The 19,627-nt window shown below is 42.2% G+C and overlaps 1 protein-coding gene across 1 annotated transcript in view; it reads left to right on the top strand.

The window, feature by feature from the left end:
• Positions 1-19,627, top strand: part of IQCH (IQ motif containing H) — a 192,313-nt gene that overhangs the window by 107,233 nt on the left and 65,453 nt on the right. Inside the window, exons 12-14 of the mRNA XM_036017373.1 lie at positions 1,689-1,864; positions 7,171-7,443; positions 11,616-11,807. Of these exons, the coding sequence (XP_035873266.1) occupies positions 1,689-1,864; positions 7,171-7,443; positions 11,616-11,807 (641 nt within the window). The remainder of the gene's footprint in view (positions 1-1,688; positions 1,865-7,170; positions 7,444-11,615; positions 11,808-19,627) is intronic.

Here is a 19,627-nt window from a genome sequence, read left to right on the forward strand (position 1 = left end):
ATCCCCTTAGCCAACCCACAAATATTTAGTGAGTGCCTCCTGTGTGTTCCACACTGTACCAGGGCTTGGGGGAACATAAGAAAGGGTACACACCTTACCTTCTAGGCGTTTGGAAAGACAAGATCAGTAAGACGGAACAACAAAGAACACAACCTCCTCGTGTGGAATCTTGAGGCACTGAATGATGCAAGGAGCACAGGCGTGGAGGGGAGAGCGGGGAATAACTGATGGGTAAGCTGTGGGGGAGATTCGTGCATTTGTACTGTTTGTGGAGTGTCTACTATGTGCCAGACACAAGGGTTGACAAAAGTAGGTATACAGTTGTGAGTACGCCAAACAGAGTTAATAAAGGTGTTGTAGTAATCATAACCTGCATGTCTTTTTCTGTACAAACTGTGCTTGTATGCAATATAGAAATATATTTAGAGAATATAGAAATATAGATATATAATGTATTCTTTCATTTAATACTCCCTAAAATTCTGCCCTGCCCCAGGTGATGTTATCCCTCATTTAACAATGAAGGAACCAGAGCTTACAAAGGTTGAATGACCATGCGCAGGGCCCCTAGACAGCCAAGCTAGAATTTAATCAGCCTATGCTCTGAATGCTCTGCCAAACCAAACAGCAGGGTCTTCCAATCCCCTCTCAGCCCTGCCTGACCGAGAGAGTATTTACAGTGCTCCCTCCTCTGAACTCTGCTAGGCACCTGGTCAGCGTGCTTCCTTGCGCTCACTGCTCCCGCCCTTGTTTTATGGCTGTTCAGTGCGTGTGAAATGCTGCTCCTCATGGGCAGCATCTCAGTTGCTTTGATTCTTATATGTTCTCCTATATCTTGTCAAGCACTTTGCTCCCACTAGTCAGTTATTTTATGAATGAGTGAATGAATGAATGAATGCATGAATTTCATTGGCCGCTGGTTTCCTGTCTATACTCCTTAAAATATTTTTCAGCCTGGACTGGGTAACCTCATCTCACTATTCCATTTGGATGGGATATTTAATTGGGATTTCTTGCACATCTTTAAAGATGTGCAACTTAAAGAAGAAGCACGTCTTTAAAAAGAGAACAGTTAAATTAAGACAGTGTTTCTTTTAAACCAAGAGTTACTAAATATCTTGCATAACTAATCTACTCCTCCTTGGGAATGGAACAGGGAAAAGGTTGGTTTCCTGAAATAACCATTGCCGTGGTCGTAATCACACTATCTATTTGGACAGGACATTCTCTGAATGGGCCCTGCCAAGTCTAGGCAGAATAAGAAATTGCCATTTCATCAGCTTTCTAATGTTAATAGCTCTGTTTCATAATTTACTGAAGTTAATGGGATACATTTTTAAAGCGGTATGCAGTTCCCACTGATGTTAATGGGAGTTCTGGGGCTGATCCCCTGTGTATTGTTTGACAGGACACTTCCGTGGTACCTTACAGCCCTCCTTCTGGAGGGATCATTGTGTCCATTTATTTGGTGGCAGCGTTACCAGTATTTATCTTCTCTTTAGAGAAACGCTAAAGTGCCCCAAAGCCAGTTACACTGCTAAGATCTGCACAAAACCAATCTAAATTAACTTTAATGTGGCTTTTTGATATGCTCTTTATTTTAAACTGTGCCACATCAATCTGATGCCAGAGTTTATAATGTCATTTACCTTTATACCAGTAATTAACATTGTGCCTGTTGTTTTTAGATGAAAATGTGAGCGTCATCTACATCTGCTCCCATCAAATGAATGATGAGTTACTGCTGTATTACAATAAAATCCTCAGTCTGCAGGCAGCTGTCAAATCAGGAAACCTGGAGGACAGAAGTGACCTGCAGGACAGGTTCAAAATCATCACCCCTGAAGCTATAAAGATCTTCACTGTGAGTTTGTCTTCTAATTACTACGGCTTCAGGGATGCAGTAAAATTAAATTGGAAATTTTATAACTTGCAATGCTCTGGTGCACATCAGTGAAATATTATTGCAAGTATAACAGTTTTACTGATTATGCTACTAGTTGGACTGTAGAAAATAAATACCCCAGTTTAACTTTCAGACTTAGTTGAGCTATCCCTCCCCAGTTTCTCTGTCACTGAAGCCTAATTGAGGTTATTGGGTGGTACCACCAAGTAGGTGAATTTATAACACCTACGGTTCCATTTCCATTTTGTGTGGAGGACCACGAGGCAGAGAACGGCTGGGCTGCCCATGCTCACAAAGCTTGTTGGGGACTCAGTCTAGACCAGGATGCCTAGTTTCTGATTTCCACATGGGCATTTCTCCAATTCCACCCTTCTGTTTCCACCCCCACCCCTCAGGGGAAGTCAGTCTTACTTACCATATCACGTGGTTCATAATGAACAAGGTTCAGGTCCTGGTGGTTGTTTTTAACTTGTACTGATTTTTAGTGAATGGGAAGAACTCTGCGTGAATTGCATCCCTACACCTGAGCTTTCGGGGATTCATGGCACTACGAGGGCAGTGTTCCAGAGTAAGGCAGTGCAGGAGGCGGCTTGGAATGAACTCCTCTGTACTTTAACAAGAATTTAAACTTCCCATGTTTTCCAACCAACATTTTAATGCCTAATGAACTGTATAATTTTGAGGAGACCTTTTTTGGTTTAAGCAAGAATCTGAACTTGCTAATAAAGGTAGCTGTCCATTCACAAGTGGGATGCACCAAAGTCAACGCTCTCCCCGATTGCATGCCAGAGACACTGATCGTGTGCTTTATGTAGGAAATATGTTTGTGTTCAGTTACTACCCATTAACCCTTCTGATGCACCATGACTTTGACCCCCTGCCCACCAGAACAGGCCTGCCCATGCTGGGGAGGGGTGCCATACCCTTTCTGCTTTGCCGGTGTACTCAGTGGATTGCCATCAGATTTTGCTCTCTTCTACTGAGATGAAGATTTTATTTTTTAATAACTGGATACCTTAATGCTCCCCCAAAGCTCTGTGTGTCATTTGCACCTCTGGGCTGTGGAAGAAGAAGGCAAAAGCTGGGGTGGGACAAGCAAAGGAAAAAACAGGAGGACAAATCATCGCCACTTACTTGTAGTCTTAGGAACCTCCCAGCATCCACAACTGATGCAAGGGTCACTTTGGTGCTTGCTAGTCACCCCCTGGCCTCAGTTACTGCGGATGTTAGGAAGCAAGGAAGAAAAAACAGTCATTTGTGTAGAATTTCTTGACTTTCTCCTGAGAGCTGCTAATAAAGAGTCTTAAATGCCCATATGCATGAAAGAGGCACAGAATGGGAAAGGGTGCTAGTTTGGAAGAAGGAAAGGGAGTGAACCTAACCTGTATCAAATGCTTACATACATTGTATCATTTCATTATCAGAACACTGCAACCAGACAGAAATGATCAATCTCCTTCTGTGGGTGAGGAAACCAAGACTCATTTTTCTACTCCAAAGTTACCAGTGGGATCAGAGCATGAACCAAAACCTGTCTGACCCCAGGACACTGTCATGAGTGGGAATGACTGCTCTTGGATGACTTTGTGGCCTTGGGCAAGCCCTCTACCCCTCTGTTCTTTGCTCTTCATCTATAAAATGAGGTGATAGGTTATTGTTTCAAAGTCCTTCCCAGCTCTATAATCCTATTACCTGAGAAAGGAACCCTTGCCTGCCCACTCCAACTCTCAAGCAGGAGAGAGGCAGTTAGCACTCACAGGTGCACTGTGTCTCATTCATAATTCAGGTTTGCATCATGGCGCATAGAAACAAGTAGGGAATATTTTAAGTACATCTTAATACTTCTCATAGTTTAAGCCTAAATTACTTGAGTAATCACTCATAGGCAATAAAGTTTTTAAAATACAGAAATTTAACTCTCTTTCAAATCAGTTCCTGCTCATGTTTAGTTACTGCTTTATTTCTTTTTAATGGGTTGGAGAGATTGTATCACTGCTGATTTTCATTCAAATGGATGACTTTGAGGAGATTTTTTTAAAAGCATGCCAAAAATCTGTACATCTCTCCAAGTCACTGTGCAATGTTTGGATTTGGGTAAAGGTGTTATTACAAAGTCATTGTGTCTATTTTTGAACATTTTAATGTTTATAAAGACATCCTAAACAACTACCTTTTGTCTCAGGTCAAAAAAAAAATAGTGGTGATAAGTTCAATGCAGTTATAATGCTATGGAATTAGGACCATTTTAGATCTTCATCTGCTGTGTAATCCACTGCCTGGGTCCAGTGACGCTGATTTCCTGTAAATGGCCACACAAGACCTGCAGTCAGTAATGTGCCCTTTGCACTCACTCATGTTCAAACCTTTATAGGCACGTATCAAAAACAGCATCAGGGCACCCCCCAGCCTGAAGAATAAGGCAGTCCCACAGATGACTAACACAGAGTCGGGTAGAGTACTTGCCAATAGAGATAAGCAAACCAAGAGGAGGTAGAAGTGCATCCCGCTTGGAGACGTGCTCAGAACATTGACATTACATTTATTGCTGCATCTGCCTGCCCCTCGTCACACCTCAGAAGCTCACCAGCCCTTCACTGCTCAGCCTGCAACACGAGAGAGACTGCGGCAGCTGTGGCGTGACAGCCGTCCTAACTCCTGGGTTTAAATCCTACCTCTGCTGTTAACTAGCTGGGTGACTTTGGGCAAATCACTTGAGCCTCAGTTTCCTCATCTCCAAAAGGGGGGTGTGCATCGGCACGGGGCGGTGTGGGTCAGAGGGGAGAAGGCGTGTCCAAATGCTTCGACCTTGTGAACTTAAGATGTGAGGATCGCCACCTGGAAGCACAGTTCCAGGTGCCCCGAAAAGCCCACCATGCACACTGTGCGACTCACTAGTTCTCCCAGGCATGTGACATCTTTACATTGCCCGACTGGAATTATTGGTGGGGAAAGGAAAGGAGTAGAAGAAACAAGGGGGAGAGACCATGATCAACTAGACAGGAGACACAGACGCCCAAGGTGCCATTCCCGGCCACTGTTTAGCGGAGCCCTGGGCTTCCCGGAACTGCGTTCTCAGAAGCAGGTTGTGAAAATGGGTATCAGTTATGGTAGAAAAGGCACGTGGCATAGATCTACGGAGCTTAGAATAGAACACCTACCCTGGAGGAAGAACCCAACAGGGGGGCATCAATAAACCCTCTTTTCAGAAGAACTCTGGGGTTTTTTGGCGGGGGAGGTCAAGCATACATAACATAAAATTTACCATTGTAACCATTTCAAGCATACAGTTCAGAGGCATTAGGCACATTCACATTGTTGGGCAACCATCACATTAACCATTTTCAAAACTTTTTCAACATCCCAAGCAGAAACTCCGTACTCACTAAGCAGTAAGTCCAGAAGAGCTCTGGTTTTAAAAGGAAAGGTTATTCCAGAGCTGGAAGGACCCTGGACACATCTAGTCCAACCCTCCATTTGAATGTGGGGGACTGGGGCTCAGAAGGGTTGAGGTTTCTGAATCACCTTGCAAGTCACAGACTCAGGCAGTACTGGAATCCGGGGCTCCCGCTGCGCCTTTCTCCCACACTCAGCAGCTCACGTGCCTGCCAACCGTGTGCACGCTGGGGCCACTGATGCCCCGGGAAGGGTTGCTCGGCACTTCTCCACATTTTCATGCCATGTGGAATAGACAGTTTTGACTAGAATTGGGGAAGTAGTTGCGAGTCTACCAAATCCCTTGAACTCCCTAAGACTCTGGCATCTTGCATTATGTTATTTGCATGACATTTTAATGGCTTTAAAAAGAGAGTTTTCTCTGTAATCATAAATACTACCATTTATTGAAGAGCAACGCAATGCCATGTATTATCATAGGTGTTTACATTCACAATATTGTTTTATCCTGAGAGCCACCCAGCAAATGGGTATTTTTATTCCCATTTAACAGAGGGGGAAACTTAGGCTCAGGGAGTCTGGGTTCCTTGCCCAGGTTCAGGTAGCTTATAGATGATGGAGCTGGATTCAAAGCCAGAGCTGTTTGACTTCCCACCCCAGCCCTTCTCTAGAGGAAGTGAGCACGATCGTGCCTTCTCGTAGTTCATCCTTGGCCGAAGTCTTTCCCACGCCCATCCTCACCTGATAAAATCCTACCCACCCTTCAAAAATCACCTCAGCCCCAACCTCTCTCATAGTAATAATAGTAGGTAACATTCATTAAGTGCTTTTTATGTCCAAGGCACTGCACTAAGTACTTTGCATGCATTATCTCATTTAATGCTCCTAGCATCCCTGTGAGGTGAGGACTAGCATTATACTCATTTTACAGGTGAAGAAACTGAGGCCCGAGGAGAATGAGTGATTTGCTTTTTCAGCTCTCCCCACCAGTAGGTGGCGCCTGCCTCCCTTCTCCAAGCCTCCGAGGCCCTCCGTAGCTCTTTATGGACTTTCTCAGCTCTGTATGAGTTACTCATTAACAGGATGCATTTGCATCCCCATGCCCTCGATGCAGAAGCACGGTTGTGTTCGTTTTGGTGCGCAATGACCATCTGGCCTGGTCCTCAGCCTCTATCAGACATGCCAGAATTATTTATTTAATTGAACGAGACCATCACATGTATTGCCGAGCTGGGTCTAAATAATCAAAAATAAAAGAGTTTTCCATTGGAAAATGAGCTTGAGTCTTGCTAAAGTTTTCAGATATTGTTTTATTCATGCATCCTCCCCAGAGTTGGTGGCCAAGAACCATGATCCTCATTATAAAAGTACATATTCTCTGAAGCAGAACTCGGGAAAGAGAGTGTCAAGCCAAGTGCCTTTTTCCTCCCGAATCACTTAGAGGGTTGCCAGACCAGGAGTCCTGCGCAGTGGAGAATCCTGTGAGGCGTTTTTCTTCATTTTTTGTATTGATTTTCCAGACGCTTTAGTGTTAAACCATGCCAGAAGTGTTGCAGAGATGAATCACTATTATCCAAAGGCCGCCAGCCTCTTCTCCTTCTGACAGAAGGATAATTCCACGTGGATCAAATAAATACAGATGTGTAGTAATTAGTTCTATTCCCTGTGAGCCTATTTCCCACACACTAAAGATGTGAGCGATTATAGAGCCTCACCCCAACAGCTTTTATCAATTTAAACTGCTAAACAACAGGATAGGTCATAACCCAGCCTGCTATTAATAATGCATTTATGGTGTGCAACATTATAAATTAGGTGTGTGGACTAGAGAAAGAACATCTTCTAACAAGAGTAATATGCTCTTCCCCCAGAAGCACCACATGTGCCTGGCCACTCACCTCATGTACAGTCCCAAGGCAATCAAAAGAATAAAAAACCTCATCCAAGGACAAGAGGCCTACATAGTCAGCGGGCTCCTCCACAGAGATGACCTGGCCGTGGCGGATATGTTAGAGGTTCCCATCCTGGGCCCAGAGCCTGAACTAGCTCACCTTTACAGCGCCAAGTCTGGAAGCAAACGGGTCTTCGCCAGTGCCAATGTGCCGGTCCCTCCCGGGATAAGTGACATCTACAATCAACAGCAGGTATGTGGGGAGGACAGGCGAGGCTCTGCTCGGACCCAGCACATCCTGTTGACCTCACAGAGACTCCAGGTCTTCTGGAGCCAGCCCTGCCCAGTGAAGGCCGTGGGGAATACTCGGGTTGATTGGTTGGGATCTACTTTCGGCCTTCGTGGTTAAATGTATCGTCCTTGTGGAAACTGCTGAATTCCCAAATTATTTACTCAACTGGATTAAGACATTGAAGATGTTGTTAGTGTACCAGATCATCTATCAATATTTATTGCCTTAATGTGGATTAGTTAGTTCATTGTCATTTTAGCTAGCCAGTCATCGAGCAGGACCCTGAGAAATATGACTCTTTTGGCTAAAAGGGGTGGGTTTGGAAAGCTCCAGGGAGTGAGCCTTTCTGCCAAGCCAGGTTGCAGAGGACCTGTAGCGGAGGGCTGCAGACACCCTTCACTCACACAAAACCCTTTGGTCCCTCAGGAAGGAGCCACGGAGGGAGGAGGGGGGAAATCCCAGAAGGAGAAGGTAAGATGGCCCCAGGAATAAAACTGCTTCTGGGTTTTGTCTTGGGCTAGGTCTGTAGCTATGTACTCTTCCAGCCAATAATTTGGAGACAAAAATACGAGCCACTAGAAGTATCTCTGAGTTAACTCTGGTAGGTATTCTCCCATTTAACTGCTATCTTTTGTCACAATAAAGGACATAAACAGATAAATGGCTGGTAAGATTTCTTGACCTTTATTTCAGTCCACCTCTTGACCATGACTCTGAACCAGTCACAATTGGTCCCAGGCACCCACTTCCTGGGAAACTAAAGAACCGCGCACAATGAGGTGCTCTGTGGGGGACAGTGTTTGTGGTTCTTCCTTGTTCTCTCAGCTGCTTGATCCTCATGCTGTGCGCCTCATATCTGCTGAGCCCCCAAACCAAGCCTTTCAACAAGTCATACCTTTCAGAGACAAGTTTAAAGATACTATTAGCTTCTTATATTGCCCTAAAATGTTTCTATCTTGCAAGAGCATTCTTGGGCAATATGTGGGTTCATAAAGGAAGTTGCTCTTTAAGGTCACGGAGTCCAGAAAAGACACAGGCAGTTTTAGTAGGAGTAGCAAAGAGGCTCCCCCTGAACTGTTAGGTCCCTCGTCATTCACCTCCACTAGAATTTGAAGATGACAAAGTGCTTCACTTTGCCTCCCAGTAGAATACTTGACTGACAGACTTAATACAAGTGAAATGCATTTCAAAATAAAATTTCACATGTGTACATTACATCAAATAATGTTCACACATGTACAATACATTACATTAAAACACATGTGTAGTATTTATATCAAGTCTTTTGTCTTCATTGATGAGAACTCAGGCAATCTTTGCCATGAAACATTGTGGAACTTTATATGTTGATCGTGGTTACAGATGCAGGCACACTTAATGCAGTAAAACCTTCTTCTAATACTGGTATGCAGACGTAGGATTTAAAACCTCCTTGTAGACACCAGCTCTGAGGGATGTCATTTCACCCACGGCAAGTGAAAATTGCGGCACAATAAACAGAGTTATAACAGAGTCCTATTCTACTTGCTCGGAAAACATACGTCTGAGGTCATCAGGAATTGAAGTACTCCACTGAGATTTTTCCAGAGAGTGGCTATCCTACCTAATCTATCCGAGTGTGTCAGCATTTTGAATTTGCAGATGGCGATGAATCAATAGCACTGACTTTTTACCGATGTGCATCATAAACTTAAAGCTGGTGAAGGAAAGCTGTGATCATTTTAATTTAGGTTAATAAATATCCCTGACTGTGAGCTGGATTTTCGCAGTAGTCATTTTTCTACTTCTACTCTATATCAGTGTAAAATGAATGGCAAAAAGAGAGAGACTCCAACAGAAAATGATAAATGTTTGGAAATAGTATAAAGTCATTGGTTTATGATAAAGTAATTTATTCATTTATCTGTTACGTCGAGCATGAGCACCATGAGCATTTCCTGTTTTGATCCATAAAGTAAGCATGCCAGTCCTTTCTCTGGCATGTGCTCCATATGAAATATTGACAGCTTTGGTTAAATAAGCAAAAAAAATGGCAATGCTATTTTAAAGCATTGTTCAATTTTCACTTGCAGATAGCACATAACTCTTTCCCGTGGTGCAGCCTTTACAATACTATTGATCCTTTCCATTACTGTAGGGGATCCATCAACAGGCGCCCATTTATTGGATTCTCAGGAGCAACAAATAATAGGATTTGGAAGAAACAGATGATAATTTTGTTAGTAGTTGAATCTCGGAATATACAGTACATCCAAATATTCAGTAAAAAATGCTAGGCTATTACACCTTTCCTTACACTAGCAAAAGAATTTTATAGGATATTAACATGCTAAAGGCCATTTCTACTTTTGCACAGTATGATCATAATACAGGAAAATATGAAGAAATATAGAATCTATCTTCTCAGCACAGCACTGGAGAAAGAGGGTATGGAAGTTTGGAAGGCACAGTAAAAAACCTTTGTAGGCTATGCTCACAGCCATATGGTATATAGACCAGAGTGCTTGTCATTTAAACACCCAAATTATCCACAGACACAACTGGATAATTAGGGAGCTAAGACAATTCCATTTTGCCCTAATTGAATACCCCATGGTTGCACGGGGCTTGCAGGGGTCCCAAGAACGCCCATTTTGATATCACTTCCACACTGCCGTGTGGTGTGACATCCCCCAGGAGGGTCTGCTGGAAAAAATACAACTCAAGAGAGCAGACTGTGCCTTTAATCAAAATAATGGTCATCTTCCAGCTCCAGACTTCAGCTGAACCGTAATCTTGAGTCCTTTCACATTTTTTAGTTGAAAAAAATTAAAAATCCATTTGTGAGCAAAAAGTCATCAAGAGAGAAGAGAATAAGAGTGTTGCAGAGACTCCTTAAGTACAGAAGACCATAGCCAAGAACAGCGGTGGGTAGGCGCAGCAGAGCAAATGCTTAGTATTGCTTTGTCTCTTCCTGGGAAGTATAGACTGTGAAGTTTGATGAGAAGTCCAGGAAAAAAAAACATTTTGTGATCTAATGAGTTATTTTTCTCCATGGCTGTCCTAGAACACTATGACTTGTCATCCCAAATGATTTATTGACGGTAAGGCAAGTTGCTTCTCTTGCTTCTCTCCTAACTTCATTCTCTGCCCCACCTTCCCCCTCCACCTCTCTGCAGGTGGAGCGAGACAGCACAGTGCAGACAGAGTGAGCTTAGGTATTGGAGCCAGAGCAGCCTGGGTGGAGTCTCTGCTCTGCCACTCAGGGCTGCATGATCATGGGAAGGTTATTCAAATGAGCTGAGTCTCAATTATGTATATATGAAATGAAACTAATAGTGGTGCCTACCTTATAGGTTGTATGAGTATGAAATGAGAAAACGGATGTGAAGAGCTTAGTCAAAGGCCTGACTCCTACTGAGAGCAATGTTAGTATTATCATTATTATCATCATGATACTAGGGCTTGAACTTTTATCCCTTACCTTTCCATGTGACTGATCTCAGTCCTTGAGGGAATATTGTTTTAAATAAAATGTAGGATAGGTCTGTATTCCAGGAAAGTTGCTTCCATGAATCTTTTATCTCCTTTATTGTGTTCATTTAACACATATGATATGGTACTCTTGGCCAATTGACCAAACAAATACATTCAAGCATGTTAATGAGGAAAAAGTTAAATGTTTTATAGGTTATAACATTTAAAGACTCAACAAAGCACCAAATAGTCAGTTTTTAAGACTATAAAGAGTTAGTGCAGTCTTTAACTTTAGTTTATAGTGTTGAAACGAAAAAGAAAAAAAACATTTGAATCAATAAATAAACTCATACCTCTCTGAAAAAGAGAAAACAATACGAAGATTCAATCACAGATATTGAAGGATTTCTTTATTTTGCCTTGAAAAGCAGGTAAATGATAATTTCAGGATTTCTCATAAATAAGACTATATATTTAAACATGCCTTCATTCCCATTGGTTACTGGTTTCTTCACATCATATCCACATCACTTAAAACTTCTTCTAATCTGTCGTAATAACTAGAGGATGACCAAACGGACAGACCATTCGGCAGAGAGATGTGAGAAGTCCAACACCCTAAAAAGGAATCCAGGAAACTAGTTACATTAAATGTTGCTGTGGCTTTGTCCCCACAGATGATCGAACAGCTGAGTCGGCTGGTCGCCGACCACCTGGGAATCCGACGCTGGCTCTTTAAAATGGACTATGAGTTTGGAGGAAACGGGACCGCATTTTGTGACATTCTTTCCCACCTCAAGTGCCGCAAGTGGGTCCTGAAGGAGAGCAGCAGATACAGCCGCAGAGACTGGAACAAGAAATGGGCACAGGTGAGTGTTCGCTGGCGACTCAAACGTACCGCGTCTGTCAATTGTCAGGACATGAAGCCAAAGGCTTCGCTGGGAGACGGAAGCACCTTCTTCCAGGCTCGGCAGTGAACCTTAGGCAAGTTGTTTCGCCCTTCTTAGGCAATGGGGTTGGCCAGGTTATTTTAAACGTCCCTTCACTGGGCCCTAAAAGTCTTCATTCATGTCTTCAAATAGGAACTAGTAATTATTAGGAAATAGTTTTTTTTATTATATTCAGGTAACATTACAAGTCTCCTCATTCACTCTAAGTAGGTCTTGATCACATGCTGCAAACGACTGACATTAATAAGCCAGCCCATATTTTGTTACAAGAGAGAAATTCTATTGGTGCATGGTTGTCACCTGCAAGCTAATGTATAATAGCATTCTGTCAGCAGCCATGTGTTTCTGGAGACAATTCAAGGAAATTTATGTAACTGCTGGTCCCTGTGAGATGTTGAGAAAATGTTACATCCTAGCCTGAAAGTCTCCAGGTCAAAGCTGAACGATAGATAAAATGTCTTCACGTATGAGTGTATAGAATCTTCCATGCACTGCATATTGGTGGAAGGACGAATTGTATAACCTCTTAGTCAGTTCCAAACTTGCTTAATACTTAAAGTAATTTTATATGACCTAATATATAAATGAAACCCACCATTCTAATGGCTGCCTCCAGGCGCCCAGACTAGCCTAGCTGTCCTTGATCCCACAGCTCTGTCCTGGCTGACCTACTGGTGAAGAAAACTCAGAGCTGAATTCCCCTTGCTGACTCCTTCCCCACTGACGTGTGTGGCAGTGGGCTGCGCAGTGATTTGCATCTCCTCTGAGCTTCTGTCGTCTCACGCACATTTAGAAGGACATGAATCAAGACACAAGTGACAGGAAAGGGGGGGCACATGCGAGAGAGCCACATTATTCTTATGAAAGTGAGACACAGCATAAATCTAGAGAACAGTCAGAAGAGAGAGTTCCCTCTGACAAATGTCACTGTTCTCCCCGTGATCTATTTGGGGCTTTTCTCCCCCTCGCGTCAGTGCGTGGGCTGAACGCAGCCCCTGTCACGGCCAGCTCCTTGCATGTTATTTAAGGGCTACCGAAATGAATTACTCTTCTAGAAAAAAAAATAAAACAAGGAAAATGTATTTAATTTTGAGGCCCATAGAGGTTTCTCTTGTATTACTTTTGAAGCGGATTTTATTTCATATTGTATAGAAATTCCTTTTTAAAGCAAAACTGTTGAGAGTTACTGATGAAAATATGACTTTTTCATTTAAAAAATTGATATGTTAATGTGCAAAGTATTGGTTGGTCTCAATATTTCAAACCAATCATTTTTTTCTTAAATTCTCTTAAAACTAGACCATGATAAATTTTAAATGTTTGACTTTAAGTTTAAAAAAATATTTAAAATATTGGCATTAGCTGAATTGTACTTAGGAGCCTGACTATATATTATTTAACTTCAATTATTTTAAACTATACCATTTTAAATTGTCACGAAATACATTTTGCATTATTATTAATGTTATTAAATGTGAAAATCTTGAATAATTAATAATTTGTCTAAATCATTCTTTAACTTAATAAGGGCAAAATTATTATTCTGAAATCTTTTTATACTCTAAGATATATGCATAGCCATGGTGTAGTTAGAAGCCAAAAATATTTTTTTAATAAATAAATAAAACAGCTCTGAAGAGCTTTTTTTTGCGGGGGTGGGGGGAGAAAGTAGGAAACTATGAACATTTTTTGCCTTCAAAGTAAAATTGTATTCAGAGTGCAAGTGAACTGTGATCCCCAGTAAGTGTAGCTTTTGAGAATTTAGGGTTAGAATTCCCCTTTGTTCCAGAAGACCATCATAATGGCACACATTTAGATACCAGAGCATGACTTCACGGGTACAGGCGTGTTTCCATGTCCTATCACAGTTGGTAGACCTGTTTCCTTTGATAATGAAGATGTTGTGTCATCAAGCCTCGCCCGGCACATACAAAACATATGCTGGCAGGTTATTAAAAATTTCAGCTTCTTGATGGAAGACTATCCTGCAGGCTAAGAGTCCAGAGAAAGACTCCATTCTGGGAGAATTATTAGAAATGAGATTATGACTGTAAGCACTAAATTATGTTAATGCTTACAAATAGCATCATTTGCATGGCAGTTTACGACACGATACCATGATTTTTCTCATTGGTATGTTGTAGGCAACAGATTAAAACCAGGGCTGCTTATGGGAGCTGGAGCCATTTTGAGATTCTCTTGCGTCTTACGCAGATAATGGTTTTAGACGGAGGCATGTTTCTGTGTAGACTCAAGGACCCAATGCAAAGATCATCTTTTTTCTACTTGTCTAATTTAGAACCAGAGCTACTTAACTGGTTGCAGTTGAGACTTAAAACAAAGTCACGGAGCAAACAAATGTTAATGAGCTGCAGTCACATTTTTAAACATCAGTATAGACGTGCAGGGGCCTTTAGGAAAAGCAGAATGTTTCATGATGGCCACAGTGAAAGCAGAGAACAGATCTCACTCATTTCATGCTGGCTTGGCAGAAACCTTACCCTCCTCACTCTAGCGGGTAACAAAACCTAATTCTCCAAAAGATTCCAGTGAACTTGTTTAAGTCCTTGATGCTTGTTGATGGTTAGCGAATCCACACACTTGCTTACCCTCCACACTCCCCACTAGCCGGTCAGAGGTAGTTCTTCCCACATAGTAGGAATAACAGCTTAAGTCACGGAAGGCAGACTTGTAAGGAAAAAGCCTTCCTGGACATCTCACCTCAGACAGTGTAGGGAGACTCAGGTAAACATTTGCTGTGGTACCAGTCCTTCTGGTAGTGGTTTCTTTTTTTTTTTTAACCTCACCGAAGGACATTTTTTCATTGCTTTTAGAGACAATGGAAGGGGTGGGGTAGGGTAGAGAAAGAGCAAATCAAGAGAAAATATCAATTGGTTGCCTCTTGTATGCACCTAAGGGCGACCAAACCTGCAACCTAGGCATGTGCCCCAACCAGGAATCAAACCAGCGATCTTTTGGTGTATCAGAGGGTACTCTAACTAATTGAGCTGGCGTTTTCTTTTATTTCTTTTTCTAAGGGGTAAATCTTCCCTCCCTCATTCCTGGGAGATTGGTGTGGTGGCAGTGATGCTACTGCCAATGCCGCTTTGCAAGAGACTTTGGTAGGGCAGTTTCTCCATGAAGGGCTAAGTGGTCCACTCTTTCGGCTTTTCTGTGCAGACCTTCTTTGGGCCTCTGTTTCCCTGGGTGAGTGGCATAAGATGTAGAGGTCTTGGTGTCACGATTTTACCACTTACAAGAAAAGGAGAAAAAGGAAACTGAACTGGCTCTATGCTACTATGTAATATTGCTATTTCAGCCACTGGCAAGAGCAGTTTTACCTTTACTTGTACTTTGGTGTACTTCATTAGACATTTTAAATTAATTTGGGGGTCACCAAGAGGAGGACATTATATGTATACTAACTCAAGGCACCCAAGCCTAGAAGAAGTGATATAAGCCACAGTAGGTTTGCTTTCTTGTAGAGGTAAGTCAGCAAACCAAACAGACTATTACAGAAGAGAACTGTCAATCAATCCATGCCTTAGAATTGTATGGCTCCATTGAGAAGACTTCCATCCATTCAGATGGCCATATCACTGGGTCGTGGGAGCCACTACTGGATGGCTGAGCTTGGTGCCGTGTATGGAATTTTATAGGTATTTATGAGGTAACCCCAAAGAACCATGACCCTGTAACCACATAATTTTTTGGAAAAGCTAAAAGGTAATATAGTAAGATGAAAGGTATATTAGACCAAATAAGTACCTACTCACTTTTCCCAAGCATAGTTGCTTTCATTTTTGTGTATTAATTTCCCAATGTGTTGTATGTATTTCCTATAGCTGTAGCAAGAGTGTATTTGCTATTTAAACATCAGACCTTCAACATTCTCTGGGTTTACATGTGGTCGTCACAATTAATGGGTATATAATATTCCCTCATATTGATTTACTCTAACCTGGTAAACCATTCAACTAAGTTGGAAATTTAGGTTGTGTCCAGCTTGCTTGCGTGTGTGGGGGGAGGGGTGGGGGGTAATGGTGGTGGTAGGGAAGGAGAAAGGAAGGTGGGGGGTGGGGAATTTGTTTGTTTTTATTTTGGTTATTATAAAATTGAACACCTTTTGTTGAATTAATTTCCTAGAAGAAAGACCAAGGAGTAGCAGCTTTATGGCTCTTGTTACGTATTGCCACGTGACTGTCTCAGAGGGCAGTGCCACTTTGATGAGGAAGGCATTGTTACTCTGTTTACAGATGGAGAAACTGGTGTGTGGGAAGTTAACTGACTTGCCCAAGCTCAGATAGCTAGTAAGTGGTTGCGCCTTGTTTGAAAGCCACACTCACCCCTCTGGCCCAGTGTACTTGCCGCATTTAGAGAAGACCCCTTGTTTGAAAATCCCAGAGAAATATTCTCCACCAGGTCCCTAGCATTATAACCTGCTACCTTGTGGCAGGTTTTCTCCTTTCTGCAGAGACTTGTGAAAAACACACAGGTCCCTGGAACGCAGCAGCCATTGCTCTAGAATTTCCATGGCCCGGGCACACAGAGGTTACTAATGGGGAACCATGGGTTCTCGTCTCTCTCTCTGCATCTGTAAAGAGGGGTAATACTGGTACCTGCCTCGAGGGGAGGTGGTGAGAATTCAGTGGGCTACCCCTTGTGAATTGGCTAGTGATGTCCTTAGCACATCATATGCCTTCAAGAAGTGCTCCCTGTTATTATTAATATTATCATAAAATTGCATTACAATTAAATTGCAGGTAACATTGAACCAAGTATGTATAATATAATCTTTCTTTGATGATGTGTTGGGAGGTCTTTTAGGGTCTTGTAGGCTTCCACAGTATTTTTCTGTGAATCAATTATCATTACATAAAATTGTGGCCGTTGAAGACACAGAATGGTGAGCTGATTGTGCCTACCCACTTATCTACCCAGATACTAATGCCTTTAAAAGAATAAACTTTGATAGCACGCTGGCTTCTTATCATTTGAAAGGAGAAAATAAATTCCAGTTAGTTGGACTTTCTACATGTTGAGTGAGGAGGCACTGACCTGGTGGAGATTATTCTGCCCGTACGACCGAAACCTGGTCGCTCCATTCTCCGGTTCCACTTGGTGTCTTTTCTAATTAGTGTAGCAGCACGTCACCACCATCACTGGAAAGTCTTAATCATTTACATATTTTTCCTTATCTCTGAGAATGACTTAGAATGTTTTCTTCCAGTTCAGTGGTTATTTTCACGAAGCTGCCAGGGTTGGGTCTGAGGGGCCTCTCTGTGCCCGAGGAAGATGACAGGAGAGAGAAAATTGCCTCCCCCAGTTAAATGAAAGCCAGGTCCCCCTTCCGAGGACATAGAATAATCAGCTATACAAGCTGTTTGGTTTGTGTGTCCTATTGATTTAATATGCTTCTAATCAGTACATAAAGCTATGGGCCTGCAGTGTTAATTTTTCATATGCTTACAAAGTACCCTTTGATTTTCTGTCACACGTTAATTACAGCGTTTTGCCATTAAATAGGAAGCTTTGTGTAAACTAATTACTAGGTAATCATTGTCTACTGCAAGCGTGCTGTTTGTACCTTTTATTTTATTCTAAAAATGCACAGATCTCACAGTCTGGAAACACTCTACCTTCCAGCCATTAGCTCTCACTAATTCATAGCATTATTGTGGTGAGAGTGGAGGAGTTGTAATTGTTGTGGTATCAGAGCTGTTAATTACCGGAGTAAACAGTTGAAATGGTGCCAAGGTCTATTGTATGAGGCAGAGAAAAGGAGGTTTAAATGTTACTCCCACCATCTGGGGACTAGGGGAGAGGCAAATGCTTGAGAACAGCAGTGAGGCGCTCTCGTCGCCTCAGCTCCAGGGTTGGCGGCCATATGGATCCAGAATATTCTGAATCAATTGAATTTAACTGCCAGTTTTTTCGCAATAACAGCGTGGAAGGAAGGAATAAAGCAAAAGATGAGAGGAACGAGAATTGGTTAGTGTTTTCGCATCCAGGAAGTCCCCGTTAAAGAGTTCTTTTGGAAATCTCTGCTTGGCTGAAAACCTTGGAGCAGGCGTGGGTACTTGGACGGAATTCAGAATGAGCTTTACTCTCCTCTGCTGGAGACTGCGCCATTTGCTTCTGGTCATCTGTCCCCCCACCTTGCGCCCCTCCCTCCAGGAGAGAGGGATGCCCTTGAGAAGACTGGGACTTTCATGTCATTGTGCCAGATCAAACAAAAATCCTCACTTTTGGAATTCACCAATTTATTACCCTGGTATTTTAATAAGTGTGGTCTGTAGAGAGAAAAGAAAAATCAACATGTAATGCTATTATATCTGCTTTAAGTATATGTACATCTGTACATGTGGGAACATCAGAAGAGGTACAGCTCTTCACTCCTATTTTAAAAAGTAGATGCTTACCCATTCCTTTTGTGTAAAATTAAAATATAATTTCTCCTGACCATCTCTCATTTCATGCCACAAATTCACCCTTCTCTGCCACCACTTGAAAGAAAAACTAAATCCAAAGGGCACATGTGTTTTCTTTCATTTTTAATTTTCAATTAAAGAGCTTTTTCAGCTTACGTGATTTTTCCAACCAGCAATATTTCTCTAACTGGAAAGAAAGAAAGAAACCAATTACCAATAATAACAATTATAGCTATTTCGACTTGTAGCTGATTTTTAAATTGCATGGTTTTTGCTTTAAAATATGGTGCAATCTTTAAAACAGTCATATGCATTTACTTGATGTCACTCGCATTTAATATAATTTCCTTGAAACCCATATTCCAACATTAGGCATATTTTTTTAATCTGCCACTTGCTGCTGTAACTACTTTTTAGTATCATTCCCAAGACACGGACATATTCTTCTGTTTTTGAACCAGCCTGGATTATTTATCTTTAATTGTTCCTTCAGCAGCTGTTGGAGTAATTTAGGGTGTAGCGCAAACAAACCCTTTAAAGAGAGCGGTCACAGGTCGCCACAAATGCCAGGAACCAAGGACAGTGTCTGGCTTTTATGACGACAGTCTTGGCCCCGGGGAAAATTTTCTCTGCTTTTGTGTATGTGCGAAGGTCCATTACGAATTTCAAGAATCACTTAATCTTTATCTATCGAAACCCCAGCATGCAGCGTGACTGGGTGAGCCTAGAAAGAAAACCACAGCCCCCTGTGGGGAGGGGAAAAGGGAACAGCAGTGTAAGTGCTGGAAAGTTGAACGCGAATGAACCTTTGCCGAGTTCCTGGTTGGGGCGAAGCAGTTGTGCTGAGCTTCGGAATGGAGGCACGACATATGTGCCTCAGTTGGACAGAACGCTTCTCGAGTCAAATCAACTGCTAGGCCCGCACGTCGGTGCAAGGTGGAGGCCTGGATAATGAGGGACAGACTCCTCGAGAAGCAGCGAGTGGATAATGCCACGTAAGTATGGAATTATATACCGCGTTTTCACCATTCTGTTTAATGAGAGCCGCCACCGCAGCGAATCACTTGCCACACAGCCGAAATGGGCCATTAGCTATCAAGGGAAAATTGTCTTTGCCGCTTTCAGCAGATGGAGCAAATATTTTACAAAGCAATTTTACATACCAAAAACATTTGTGTGCCTTGGTAATGGTGGCTGTTTTACATTATGTTACCTTCTACAGCAGCATAATTTTCCATCTCATCGAAGGCAAAGTTGGCATTTTTGATTTTTAAATTCTCAATTAACAATTAAACATGGAGTATTAAA

This window comes from Phyllostomus discolor, chromosome 1 (assembly GCF_004126475.2).
Source record: "Phyllostomus discolor isolate MPI-MPIP mPhyDis1 chromosome 1, mPhyDis1.pri.v3, whole genome shotgun sequence".
NCBI lineage: Eukaryota > Metazoa > Chordata > Mammalia > Chiroptera > Phyllostomidae > Phyllostomus > Phyllostomus discolor.